Source organism: Zeus faber (assembly GCF_960531495.2).
Source record: "Zeus faber genome assembly, chromosome: 5".
Lineage (NCBI taxonomy): Eukaryota > Metazoa > Chordata > Actinopteri > Zeiformes > Zeidae > Zeus > Zeus faber.
In genome coordinates, this window is record NC_137192.1 from 7,948,306 (window position 1) to 7,962,996 (window position 14,691).

Here is a 14,691-nt window from a genome sequence, read left to right on the forward strand (position 1 = left end):
GCAGCACCGAAGCCCCTCAGACATATCTCTCGATATCTCTCTCTCCCTCCGCCCCTCCCTCTCTCTCTCTCTCCCCCAATATCCGCTCTCTGGTCATGGTGGACGGGGACCACTGAGGAGTGACCTCTAGGACGGATTTACCTCTCACCGGGGCAGACCCTGAAGACCTCGATCGATTCAGACATGGAGGTGAGTGACGCACCTGCTCTCTTCACACACACAATCAGTCAATATTCCTTTTTTTGTTTCTATACGTTCAATAGGCCATAAAACACATTACTGCTATTTTTTGGTATTCTCAAATTCGGATGTCTTGGGTCTGGGCTGTTCTGGACCTCGTTTGATGACTGATCATCCAAAGGAATTTGTTTGCGGACCACCTGCTTGGCTTTCACTTTAGCTTTGCTCCGTCAGCTACCTCCTATTTCTATACACAGCCCCCCGACCTGCACCCGTCTTAAAGCTCCACTGTGGGCTGTAACCTGATAGGGCTGCTCGCTCAGAGTCTTGAGAATGGGACTTTATGAGCCTCATTAACGCAAAATCCTCAGAAGTGAGATTATGAAGTCAAGCTGCACAGCGAAACGTATAATTGTGCCTTTAAGGCAACATTCTAAGTCGTAATTTCGGGACTCTTGCATATTGTTTGGTTAGTTTGTTGGGAGACATCCTTATCTGGCTGCTGGAAAACACGAATATGCTGTTATATCCCACCGCTTCACCGTGGCTTATTCATTCTTTTTTATATCTATTAGACAAAATCATTAGACCAAGCGAGGTGTTTTGGCACGGTTTGCGCCCTGCTTTCTGCGGTGGCTGCGGTGGCTCTTGAGTGGCTCGGCCTTCAAGCAGTAGTTTTCACGTTTGTTTCGGGATCTCTGCTGCCATGTGCGCTTTTGTTTCCGTGCTTGCGTCCTTCTCGTCCCCCGAGACTGCGGGAAAGCTGCCGAGAGAGCCGTCGGGATAGCCGGTGCCCATCTGTGCCCACCGAGTCACACTGACACCCATTGAACCTGCGGTCGCCCGGCTCATTCTTCGACTTAATTTGATGCAGGAAGAACTGGTTTCGAACCACGGGCGTAATCAGAACATGTACACTTACAAAAACTCTGTCGCAGGCAGAACCTTTCCAGCACAGCGTGCATATGTGCTGGGGGTAGGCTCTTTGGTACGAAGATGTTTGAAAAGCCCCGTTGTGATTAATGCAACCGAAGGTAAACAGTGAAGGGAACGGCTGTACGTGTGCTCCCAACGGTTTAAACCTTTTGCAAGCCTGTTCCCGTCCTCACCCAATTCGGTGGTTACAAGCTTGAATTATTTTATCTGCGGTTCACAAAATGGGTATGTAGGGACGCCGTTGCCGCTGTATCAGTCTTGTATTATTGCTGTTGCCTGGCTGTGAGCGGACAGTCATCAGGAGGTTTTGCACAACAAAATGTTGCAGAGGAGTGATGCATCACAACCTCCTGTAGGAAGGAAGTTGACTGGAGGATGATCTTTTTTCAAGCACTCATCACCCTCCTCCGACCACCACCCTGTGGCACTTCCTTTTGTATGACCTGTGATCTATTGGTCAATTGGTGGCGGTCAGATCTTCAGAAGATGATGAATCCACCCCCCCATGCCTCACTCAGTGGCCCTAAAACATCTTGTACTGCTGCTTGCTTCTGGCCAGTTCTAGAGACTGGATAACTAGTGACTCTGAATTCTAAAATGAAGCAGAACACATATAGTGCAGAAATACAATGACACTCAATCGCACATATTCCAGGGGAAGGAATGACCTTCTGAACCCTCTGCTCAGTGACACCACATCACCCGGTCTCAAAGATAAACTGGTAAACAAAGCCCCCTCGCCTCGTGCATCAATGTCGCTCTTATGCGATCGGGGAAAATGCTTCCGGTCATGTATTAAGTCGGAAAATACAACATTTAACACCTATCGCGACACTTAATATGCTGCGTACGGACTGGAATGTAAGCGTGGCTGTCTTTATATTGTCTGTGCAAAACCCAGGCTCCCCCAAAGAGGGGTTCAACACGTACAATGTATGTCAAATAAGAAGGAGAGCATCGCAGCACTCCAAAAACGACCGTCCTGGCAAACCCCGGTACATTTAAAGTTCCAGTAATTGAAGACATCCCGAATTTCTACTGGACAGAGATCCTTATAGCCATTAGAGATTGATTCCTCCCCTTTCCTCTCATTGACTGATGTGGCGTATGAGGAACCCCCACCTCCCCAAATCGAATGTAGCAACAGGTGACCATGAGACACAGTACTGTCTATTGTGTTCTGCTCAAATGTACCTTGTTTTGGTCCTGTTTGTTATGAACCCAACTCCGTTCTATTTTAAGTCTTTGTTTGCTTTCTATGAAGGCCCGGTCATATGACTTTGTCAGATGACCCATGAGTGACTTTAGTCCACGTGTGTGAACCCTGAAGAAGGCTCTGCTCCAGTTTTTCATTGTCAAAGCCCGAGACAAAGCCATGGGTGCTGACTCGACTTGAGTGTATAGAAACTCATTAACTTGGCATTCCTCACGCAGCGAGCGGCCAGCCCAGCAGCTCTCTATGCAGAATGTCTCTCGAGAACAAAAGGATTTAGGTTGCAGTGATACCAATTCAATGTTCTTATGAGAATCAATTGCGATACGGTCAGTTTCTTTCTTAACTTGGGAAAGTTTAAAGCTGCCACCCACAGGCGGGTTAGGGTTAGCAGCATACTCAGCTTGGGAATGCTGCGTTGTGTTTGCCATTACTTTGCCATAACTTTTGGGACGGCGATGTGAGAAGGAAGTGGTTGATATCACCAGGGGAAGAAAAAAAGTGTGTGGGTGTGTGTGTGTGTATATATATATATATACATATATAAATAAATGGATGCTCAGGAAGTGAGCAGTAATGCATTAGGCCAGAGGGTAAGCACAAGATACTGCTTTTCCTGACTAAAACGAGCCTTCACATCCTTATCTGCTGCCCCTCAGCAGTGATCTGCCACCACCGACGGCCTTGTTATGCCCTTCCATAAATACCATGATATTTTAGTTTATTTTACACTTTGTTTTGTGCTTTTGCCCGAATTGCAAGTACCTGCTTTCCGCCCGCCTGTGTCTTCCACTTCTGCCTAAACCTTTATGAACAGCACCCCGGCAACCCACACACACACTGTAGGAGACACACATTCGCCCGGCAACCTATGACAACACTCAAACACCCAAACACTCAAACACCCAAACACTCAAACACCCAAACACTCAACGCCCAAACGCAGAGAGTTTTCAGCCCCTGATGAGACCTCAAAAGGCAAAAAAAAAACTAAAAACACTATGGAATTCACATCTTTATTTCTCCTTTTTTGCTCCAATATATTTGATTTTAAAAACAGATGAGACCTATTAATTATTTGGATTGATGTTTTTTGGATGTCATCGTTGTAAAACCCGCTTGTTATTTTCGATGGAATATTGGCTGTTCATAAAAACAAAAAAAGGGGGGTTTGGGGACCATGCTCCTACTTGGAAGCTCTGGACGTTCGTCTGAGTATGATATCTGACATGGCTCTGACCTGGGTTTCCATACAGGAAATACCAGGGCAGCTTCGAATTGATTCGACGTCGGTGTCGCGGCCGTCGAGTCGCGAAGAAGGAGCTTCCATTTGTTTTGGCTTGGGAAAAAAAAAAGATATTTCCATGAAAAACAGCAATCAATCATTTTTAGATGGTCAGGAGTTATTGGTAGTAAATTAATTTTCCGAAAAGTGTCAGGAATGTATCTCTGGGGCTGCATACTTCTGTCTCTCCTTCCTGCCCCCCCAAGCCCTTCCAGTCTCACAGAATAGCATCTTAGTTACTGTGGGAAAGTCTAATATGTTGTATTTACATGTAAGCTTCCTGCCCCGTGGACCCTTCTCTTCAAGCTTTGTGGGAGAATTCTTTCTTTCTTTCTTTCTTTCTTTCTTTCTTTCTTTCCCTTACCCTCACGTTCGGCTTGGACGTTTGTTCAGCCTCAGACGTTGTTTGGTCACACCACCCACGGCAGGAGAGCCTGGGAACATAACGGAGGAGGTGCCGACCCGACCCCGGGGTCACGGCCGGGTCCTGCCAGTACCGCGGAGGAGTCAAAGTGAGCCGGGACAGAATGGTGCCTGCATCCTGATGCTGTGCAGTGGTTTTTTTGTTGTATTGTTTTTCATTTCTTTCCTTTCTCTCTATGTCACTTCGTGTTTATATGCACATTCCAGGAGGGCTTATCTGAACCCAACAGATTGATCCGCTGCTCTTCGATTGGATCTTCAAATTGGAACTCTCTCCAGATCCAGATCACTCCCTCGTCGAGTCGGCTCCAATTTTTGGTAGCTTTTCCAAAATAGCTTTACAGGGACCATGTTAATTTGTGAACAGGAGGAGGTACAGAAGAGGAATCGTGGGTGTTGCTGGTGGTGCTGCTGGTGGTTGTAGGCTGAGGGGTGGGGGGGGGGGGGGTTGGTGAGACAGCTGTGAGGCTGAAAATGCTGAAGCCAGCTGTCAGCTGGCTGATCTGCACAAGCAGGCGTGTGCAGGAATCCAAAGGCGTCGCAGCTGAACCGGACTCCTGAGCCTTGTTACTGTACTAGCTGTTATGTATATATCTTTATATAAATAAATATATATATATATATATATATACCAAAACACGCTCCTTCGAAAGTTACCCCATGTTCTGAGGGGTTTCATATGAAATATGCGCTTCCTACTATTTTAAATTAGTTATGATGATTAAATAGCCGATAGACAGCCTAACGCCTGTAAGTCTCTTGTGTAATCTTAGGATGACTACTAATCTCTGCTCCCTTCCTGAAATAAGTGTATAAGTGGCGTGTGTAAGCGGTGCATAATCCCTTGTCCCAAATTTACAGTTACGCTTAAAAGTGAACACTAAGAAAATGTTAATGAAGAAAAAGAGGAAGATAATATATATATATATATATATATATATATATATATATAAAAACAATGACAACCTAACAAATTATGTTACGTATCCACATGGTTCAGTTAATACAAAAAACAGGTTTTTAATTCACATATTATGTGTCATGAATAGTGTTTACCATGGTCGTGAAGCCAAACACCCAGCGACCGGGGGCCCTCTTGGCCTCTCGTGTCATCTCGTCTCAGATATATGTCTTCAGACGGCGCTCTCGCCGAGGGAGAACGTTGCACACCGTCGTAAATCTTGCTGGCGAGGTCGCCTGCTGTCATCTGACCCCATGCGCAGGGGCTGTCACGTCTGTAGCCTAACCCCAAGGATTACGGAGGGAGGTCGCAGAGGCTCTGTGGGTGTCGTGGTGGGGGGTGGGGTGGATGGGTGTATGGGCTGTTGTGGTCGGCGTGCATGGCCAGTGGGCCCCGCATCGCGACAGGTGTTGGGAGCGTTTGGACCCCGACAGTGAAAGGGGCCTTTGTTGTGGAAGATTCACCCTCAGAGAGAGGGTGACTAACACTGCACACATATGAGCTGAGGGCGCTGCTTCTGTGTGTGTGTGGCAGGGTTCTTACCAGGTCCTTGAGAATTGGAATACCTTGAGAATAGCCCCTTTTGTGCTGAAGTTCTTAAGAAGTCCTTGAAAAAACTACGATCATTGAAAACCTGTGATATTCCTCCTGGTTTTGTTATTCAAATCGCCAGTGAGATTAAGATTATTTGATATTATATTTTAATGAATACAAATAAAATCATAAAAAATAAAATCATAAATGTATTATATTTGCCTCGCGTGAAGTCCTTGGAAATGAAACGATAGTGCTTGAAAAGGTACTTTAAAGTCCTTTAATTTAATTTTGTAATGCCAGAATGAACCTTGGTGTGTTGATGTATCTAGAGTGTGTGCCATCTTATCTTCATCCTATGCAAAGATATTAACATACAAAGATGATGTAGGGTTTACTCACCTTTCTCAGAGCAACTGTGGACATTTCCACCCACCTTTTAATTAAACGCCCTTCTTCAAATCAGACAAAAACATGTAACAGAGTAATTTGTAAAATAACATTTGTGTTCCTGTTTTTTTCTTCATTGTTTGCATCAATGAAACCCTCTTCTTACAATATTTTCAGCATGTGATTCCATTCAATGCTCATTTCGAGAGACAAGCTGTCTATATATATATATATATATATATATATATATATATATATATATATATATATATAAACATATATATAATATATTTAATATATTTCATTAATAATAATAATTATAATAATAAATATAGCTGCAGGCAGCAATACACTCGGTCCAGTTTAATTGTGTTAGGTACGTTTTATGGGATCTGTGAAACACAGCACAAGTTACAATTTTCCGAGTACTTTGAACGCTGCATAGTTTTTTTTCACTCGTTGTTTTATAACTTTTTTCTGGGTTTCCTGAGATTTGTTTGGTCTGTTTTTTTTAACATGAGTGTGACTAACCTCTACGGATGGTCCAATCCTTTACTGACTGGCGATGCGACTTGCTCGGGTCGCACTGAGGAAACGTCGTGATCGAGTCCGCCGTGTCCACTGCGAGGTCAGGGTTAATGGCGATTTAATGTTTTGGAAATAAATTGTGTGTAAATAAAGGCATGTACTTTTAAATTAAGTATCTTATTTTTCAAGTGTTTTTTCCAATCACCGTGGACTCAACTCTGGACCAGTCGCCGTGCACTTACGTCCCAGAATGTTACTCTGCATTGTCATTTAGTTTAAATGCCCGTCGGGAACGGTGTTTTAACAATTACGATCATTACTGGATCATGCAGTGCGGATGGTACGACGGCTCCGCCAAAGGTTACTGGAACTTCCTGCAGTGCAAAAATGCCTTCTGTGACCGATTACACTGTTCTGGGATTTCTAAAACGCAGCACAGTTTTACAGAATTACAGTTTTCCAAGTATCCTCTAAGCGCAGCATCGGTTCAAGTTCTGTCTACGCGTAGCAAACACTATGAAGTCCACGAGATGCGAGTGGCTGGATGCGAATTACCTCCGAGAGAGGAAGCTTGGACTTATATAACTACGGATGATCAACTTTTAGCCCTTTATGATATCTACAGAATATAATGAAAGCAAATTGGTCCCATGGCGTTATGTTTGTACAATTATATTTTGTGATCGATTTTTGTCGCGCGTATCGCAAAATAGGCCAATTAATGTAGGGATGGGGGTGGGATCGAGACAGTGAGCGTGGGTGCGTGGGTGCGTGGGTGCGTTGTTCTGTCAGAGCTCTTCCTGCCTGCTCCGGGGAGGGGGGGCTGTTCTGTTTAACTCGGTGGTTTTTCACCTAAACCACAGATCATCTCTATAATGTTTCACTCTTCACAGCTTGTTTGTCATAATGGGAGGCTATATACGGTACGCCTCAAACCGCAACGCCACACAGCTTCCTTCTCATCCGAGCTGACGAGAAAAGGATATTAAAACAGCAAGACAAAGCAACAACCCCAAATATAGAGCTCAGCCGCCCGTTTAAAACAACCACAGTTTAAAACATGGTTGTGTATTAGGAAGACATTGATTTTCAGTGAGTTTGATTTGTTGACATAGGAGGCTCGCGAGGAAGACTCTGCAGGAAGTGGAAACATGACAAAAAGATCTATCCATCAAAACACATGCTGGTTGGTGTCTTCCATTCTCCACTCCTCCTTTGTTTATTCCACTGTGTTCTGAGAGGAAAGTACCGTTTCATCACAGTATTATCCACTGAAAACAACCCGAAAAATAAGCATCCCCTTCGAAGGAAAGGTTTTTTTCAATCCAGTTGACACACATCATTTTGAAACTGTTCATCGCCACAACCTGGTTACCGAGCTCACCATATAATCACGAAAATAACATTTTCTGCATTCTATCAGTTTTTTTTTTCTCTATTGAATAAAAGACTACAGAAAGGAAGTCGCGCCGCTTCACCCACCGCTAAACCTGCTGTAGCCGACGTGATGCTGACATCAGGATGCAAAAACGACTTTTGAATGAAATGTGATATAAATATTACTTACACCATGTAAAAAAGAAACACACTAAGACACATGTGACTATAAAGTGAGTTTCCTGTTTTTGAAACAGCGGTCTCTCTGCAGCTTTAGTTTCTCAATAGTAAGGTGTTGGGTTGAAAAGCAGCGATCTTCCTTTAACGCTAAAAGCTTAATGGAAGTCATTGATAGAAAACAAAGAACCGTTGTCAGCTGTGAAAAATTGGATGGATGTTTTTGTCTCCTGCTCTCTTGCGCCTCGCGTTTATTCTATTTATTGTTGTTGTCTTTTTTTAGAACAAACTTGCAAAGGCCCTCTATGACAACACTGCCGAGTGCCCGGATGAGTTGGCCTTCCGCAAGGGGGACATCGTCACGGTGATGGACCAGAACGTGGCAGGCACCAGCGGCTGGTGGATGTGCTCGCTGCACGGCCGGCAGGGATTGGCTCCCGCGAACCGTCTGCAGCTCCTACCCCCATCCGGAACAGCTGCAGCTTGCCCGGGCCACGCCACCGAACAGCACAACTCCGTCGACTGTCAGAAGGGCGGCGGTCTTCAAAATATCTACGAGATCCCCAGCATGGTCCGGCTGTCCGCCCAGGCCACCCCTGCCTATGAACGTATGGACAGGATCTATAAAGTCCCCTTTGCTCCTTTGTCGGCCACAAAAAGTCCCATCTCACCAGCACTTAAGCACAGCGCGGAAGGAATGGAAGCCAGCAAGGTACATTTTTTTTCCTGTGGATTCAAAGTTGGGGAGACTGGTAGTGGGGTTTGAGCGGGAATCCAGCAGAAAGAAACAAAAACACATGGCTAAATGCAGGGATTAGCCTGTCTAGTGCTCGTGGGTCAGTATTGGTCTCTTCCTTAGGAAGTGTTAACTTTCATGATTAGAGAGGTAGACTGACACTGAAATGCAACGTTCTGAAACCCCTGCTGACAGAAAGCACTTGCAGATGGGGACCGGGGGCCTCTCCATGGGGACAGGCATGCAGCTTGGGCCCTTTATGGGCCTGTAAAAGACAAGCAGAGACAGACTTCAGACACTTTTTACGGCAAACAGCAGCCCCAGCCGCTGAAAGGACCCCAGAAAAAAACATAGGTGTCTGTACAAGTGCCTGTGTAGAAGAGGGCAGACTTGGGTATAAGCACATGTTCACCATTTCCTCTTGTGCTCCGGGGGTGCCCCTGCTCTCCTCTGCAGTAGCCCTCTAATATTCAACGAGCAGCGTGGTTTCCATTATAGAACTGAGCTAATTGGCAAAATCCATGCACAAGGTAGTGGCTCACTGGCACAACTGGGCCTGGAGAAGGAACCATATCCCTATAATGGAGTCCAGGCTTGAGGTCAACACGGTAGTAACATGGATGATCAAAGTAGTGCAAAAGTCGACAGTCAGCCCTCAAATAACACACTGTCATCTATTGTTTATAGCCTTTGGACACTAGTGTCCTACCCAGCTCAATAGGGGAGGTGTACGATGTCCCCAACCAACTAAGACGAGCCTCCCTTTTCACCGTGAGTTTGTTTTCAAGTATCCAGCATGCAGCTTGCATCAATTGAGTGAATTATTTGTCTAGATATTTGTGGGTATAGTTGTTTTGGGGGGATGGTAGCTCAGGCGGTAGAGCTGGTGGTCTAGCAATCTAAAGGTTGCTGGTTGGATCCCAGGCTCCTCCTGCTAGCATGCTGTAGTGTCCTTGAGCAAGACACTTAACCCCTAATTGCTCCTGATGGCTGCGTCCGTCGGTGTTTGAACAATTGTAAGTCGCTTTGGATAAAAGCGTCTGATAAATGACTAAATGTAATGTAATGTAATGTTTTGGTATCCAACAACAATGTCTGGATCTTCTTTTTGTATGATAGGCGTCCACTGTGCAGAGACAGATGATTCGAAAGGCCTCCCTGATCCCTATTTCTGAGCTGGAGAAAAGATTTGACCCCCAAGAGATCGTAAGGTGTACCAGTCCTGGAGACACCTATGTAAGTGACATTTTAGACATGTGAACAATCCTCCAATTAGTGAATGTTGCCGACAGGCATTTCCTGGCTTCATCGTGTTTTTAAAGTCCCTGGAAAGTGAATTCATTGATTTGTTTCTAAACACATTATACATGTTAAAAAGTAAGTGCTTAAAATGTCGAAATACTGTGATTGATGTACTGTCATGCTGGCATGGCCGCTTCCCTAACACTACATAAACACAGGGTTGGAATTGGAGCATCATTGTTGAAATAAGTCAAGCTATGTTTGGGATAATTCGCTGTGTTGAGCACCCATGGGAAAAATGCAGAGGGAGAGGGAGACAGGGGTGCACATTACACATTACGCATGGAGATGGAGGGATTGGAGCACAATCTGCGCCTGTGATCTTCGTTCCGGGGAACTGGCTTTTATTTCACAATTTTGAAATTTCATTTTATATACTTTTTGTTATACTTTATTATTTGAATCATTCAAATTTGGCTGGGTGGTTAATAGCACATTTTTCCCTGGTGTGACAAACTCAGAACACATATATATTTTTGCTTTACAGGGACTTTAAGTGAGCATGACCTATAGATGACATGAGTATTTTGCTCCTGCACAGGTGTATGCGGTCCCGCCACCTCTGTCTCAGGACCCTAGCTACGACATCCCTGTTCCCTCAGCCACAGAAACCCAACAAAGAATCGTCAACGGATACAGCACTCTCCCGAATCCCCGCAAACCAGAGTGGATCTATGACGTGCCAATGTCTCCAGAGAAACCGGTTTGTGCTCAAGGGTCCTATGGCACCATGCCCTCCAAAGCTATTAGCAGGCAGCTGTACCCTCCTGCCTGCACCTGGCAACCGCAAAGCTGCATTCTAACGTCTCTTTATGACATACCTAAACCCAGTTTGTCTTCGCAACCGTACCTAGATGGCACTAGTCCACCCAAGGTGCTACCAAGGGCTCCTGTTTGTGACAAACAATCTATACAGAGGAATTCAGAGGAGCTGGTGTATGCCGTGCCACCACAGGAGCATCCGCCCATCTCTCCAGGCCTTGGTGATCACAACAGAGACCATTTACCGCTGGAGTGCAGGGGAGATGCGGGCAACGCCTCTGAACAGACCAGAGTGCGCCTGCACAGGACTAGAAACGCCCTGGGGCCCATCTCTCTCCGCAACCGGCTGGGAAGTGGGGACTCGCTGCTGCAGGAGGACGATGAGAAAGGCAAGGCCCCCCATCTCTCTGCGATGGACAGCCAGAGGATCAGCACAGCCTCCAGCTCCTCCACCAGCTCCTGCGACTCCCTGGCCCTGAGCTCGTCTTCTCCGGAGCCACCGCGGGAAGTGACCCTCTGCCAGGAGGAGGCCGGCCGCAGGCTGTGTGAGCTGCAAGAAGATGTGGTCAGGGTAGTGCCGTGTTTGATGGAGTTTGTCAGCAGCAGCTGGAGGAGCAGAGAACACCTGGAGAAACACCTGGAGGAGATCAAGGAGGCTGCAGAGGGCGTATGCTGCGCTGTGATGCGTTTCCTCAACTTCGCCATGGACGTCAAGGGCAACGCCCGCCGCTTGACCGACGCCAACCTGCAGACCAGGCTCCACAAGCAGCTGTCCATTTTGGAGGATTCGGGTGTCATCCTGCAAAAAACCGTCTGTGCCCTGAATGTTGCCGATTGGCCCCTGAGAACTCTGTGCCAGGATCCGGGCCAGGTCCATACTCCTGACCAGCTGGAGCGCTTTGTCATGGTCGCTCGCACGGTGCCGGAGGACGTGAAGCGCTTGGTGTCCATCATCAATGCTAATGGAAAACTTCTCTTCAGACCTGCTCAGAAGGAGCCTCCGCTTTCGGGCACGCCAGATCAGACAAACGCAGAGAAAAGCACAGACAGAGGCAAACAGGTCGATGACCAGGTGGATGAAAATAATGACTATGTACAGCTCCAGGTGAAAGCCTTTTTATTTATAATCTACATTTTATAAACAATGCAACCCATTACCCCATTAACCATCATGAAGGGACATTTTTAATAGTGTAATTATTCATCCTCCCCAGACTAAGAATGAGTTTGAAAAGCAGCAAAAGAGTGCCCATGGAGAGCCAGAAGAAGGCACTGCACCCTCTTCCAAAAAGCCTCAGGTGAATATATAAAATTGCTCAAATTATCCCAATTTCAATTTCTCTAAATACTCTGTTTATATAATGTGTTTATATATTCCTTCCCTTCTTGACCCTCAGGAGGATCAGAGACCACCACGCCAATCTTCCGAGGCATGGATGGGCCCCGAGGAGCCCCGAAAGCCCCCACCATTGGAGCACTGTCGGCTGTACTTCGGCGCCCTTCAGAAAGCCATCGGCCGGTTCGTAGGCAGCCTGCTGGACGGCCAGCCACCGGAGAAGTTCATCTCCCACAGCAAACTGGTGATCATGGTGGGACAGAGACTGGTGGACTCGCTCTGCAAGGAGGCGCAGCGCAGAGGGGCCGGCCAGAGCCTGCTGTGCAAGAGCAGCCACTTGTGCGCTCTGCTTAAGCAGCTGGCTATGGCAACCAAGAAGGCTGCGCTGCACTTCCCCGACAAGCAAGCGCTGCACGAGGCGCAAGACTTTGCAAAGGAACTGGCCCAAAGGGCACAGCACTTTCGGACAACGCTTGACTTCTGAGAGCATGCACGAGCCACCACTCCAAATTGCTTTGGTTATTTTAGTGACGATAGACCCCCGGTGTGGTCTTCCATAATTCTGCTATTCCTTCTGCATTTCAGACACAACTCTCTCAAACCGCTGAACTGGTTCGAGAGATGTAGTGGGCGACATATTAACGCGCTAGCTGTTGTCTTTTAAATTGTGCAATTGTTAGGTATCACATATTGTACATATTTCTGTAATAACCTGTCAAAGCCAAAGGGGAAAAATAGAACAAGGTATCATTGGAATCTAGATCTTAAGTTGTTTTGGGAATAGGCCTGGGCTACGTGAAATTATTAAAAAGTGCTCCTGTATAACAAAATATGAGACCTGGAAATGAATTGCACGTTGACGGTTGCATCTTTTATAAGTATATATTACAATTTATTTTACTTGGTTTACAACAATGTCATACTGTTTGAATATTGCTTTTAATGTGACTTTCTTATGTCATATGTAATGTTTTCTCCAGTCTATACCTTTAAGTCTAGCAGTTTGGTTATACTTTTTTGTGAATGTTCATGTATGTAACCTAGAAAATGTGTTAAGCATTCCCAAGCTTTTCTTAAATCCGACTAAATAAGTTAATATTTTTATTGGTGCTATGATTAAAACAATTGACATATTTAATTTTTTTAAATCAATTTCATCACTCAAATAAGAACTGATCACATCAAACATGGGGTCTCCAAATTTGTGCAATTATGAAAAAGGATTTAGAAGGTTTTGTTGCATAACTGATGTGCCAAAAAAAAAATCAAAATTAGCTGAAAATATTTATCAGCCTAATATATATCTCTCCACACACACACACACACACACACACACACACACACACACACACACACACACACACACACACACACACACACACACACACACACACACACACACAACTGAACAACATGGTCTGCCGCTCTACACTACTGACTGTGTGCTGCCCTCTATCGGTATTATTCAGAAATTACATAATTCGCAAAACAGTAGATTGAGGTCATGTCATCATGGGGAGTTATGATCATAGAATCACAGAATATTCTATAACTGTAAAATGCCAATTAATGTTCCCTTCTCCACAATATTCCAAATAAATACATTACTTGAGAACGTCCATTGAAATAAGTGTCAATTGCACTTTTCAATATTTTTTTCCCCAAAGTCGTGATTTTTGAGGTGATGATGAAGTCAATAATGGTCTTAAAGGATTGTTAGAGAATCCGTTACACTTCAATTGTGGGGCACAAAAGTGTGCAAACTATTGAATTTCACCAGAAAATGCATACTTTTACTTTTACAGTTATTTAACTCTCACAGGAATTAGACCCAATGCCATACACATGTGCAAACATTAGACATTGTACATACACACACACACACACGCACACACACAAGCAGAATATATTCACAGTGTGCAAGTATAATAAGTGTGTTTCTATCTGTTTGTGCAAGGTAAAGTATGTATTCTGACCTAAATGTCTTTAAATAATAATGGCCTTATAATACTACAAGTCGAGGTTACAAAAAGCAGAAATGATTAAACAATTGTGTAATTGTGTATCAATTGAATTACATTTTGTTATTAATTTCATTTAATATTTACTTCCATAGGTAGAATGTATGCACATGCAAGTGCACGGGTAATTACATACGTATTAACAGGGTATTTTACTCTAAATTACACAATTTGTGTCAACACATTGTTATTGTCGAATGGATTTATGTGATTTGAATTTTTTTTTTTTTTTTTTTTATATATATAGAAAAATATAACCAAAACTGAAATACAATCAGAATATAACCCAAAACTTGGGTTGCCAAGGTTTGCCGTTTAATGCATGGAAGAAAGTCCAAACACACTTTGACCCTACCACGAACAGGAAACAACATAAGTGACTTTATTCAAATGTTCGTATCCCGAATAATAAGCCTGTGGAACTGAGTAGCACAATATATATATATTTTTTAATGTGTTCTGCTTCTAATAAAAAAAACATGCGCTCATTTCAAACGTGCACTGTGCAGTGCTGGAGCCAGGCTACTCGC

At 44.7% G+C, this 14,691-nt stretch overlaps 1 protein-coding gene across 1 annotated transcript; it reads left to right on the top strand.

Annotated features, from left to right (window-relative positions):
* The first annotated feature begins 56 nt into the window (after nucleotides 1-56).
* Nucleotides 57-14,527, top strand: cass4 (Cas scaffold protein family member 4). The gene is made up of 7 exons (XM_080000636.1): nucleotides 57-189; nucleotides 8,288-8,716; nucleotides 9,428-9,511; nucleotides 9,860-9,976; nucleotides 10,584-11,909; nucleotides 12,019-12,102; nucleotides 12,202-14,527. The coding sequence occupies exons 1-7, from the start codon at nucleotides 184-186 to the stop codon at nucleotides 12,622-12,624; spliced, it is 2,469 nt and encodes an 822-aa protein (XP_079856762.1). The 5' UTR covers nucleotides 57-183; the 3' UTR covers nucleotides 12,625-14,527.
* The last annotated feature ends 164 nt before the right edge of the window (nucleotides 14,528-14,691 follow it).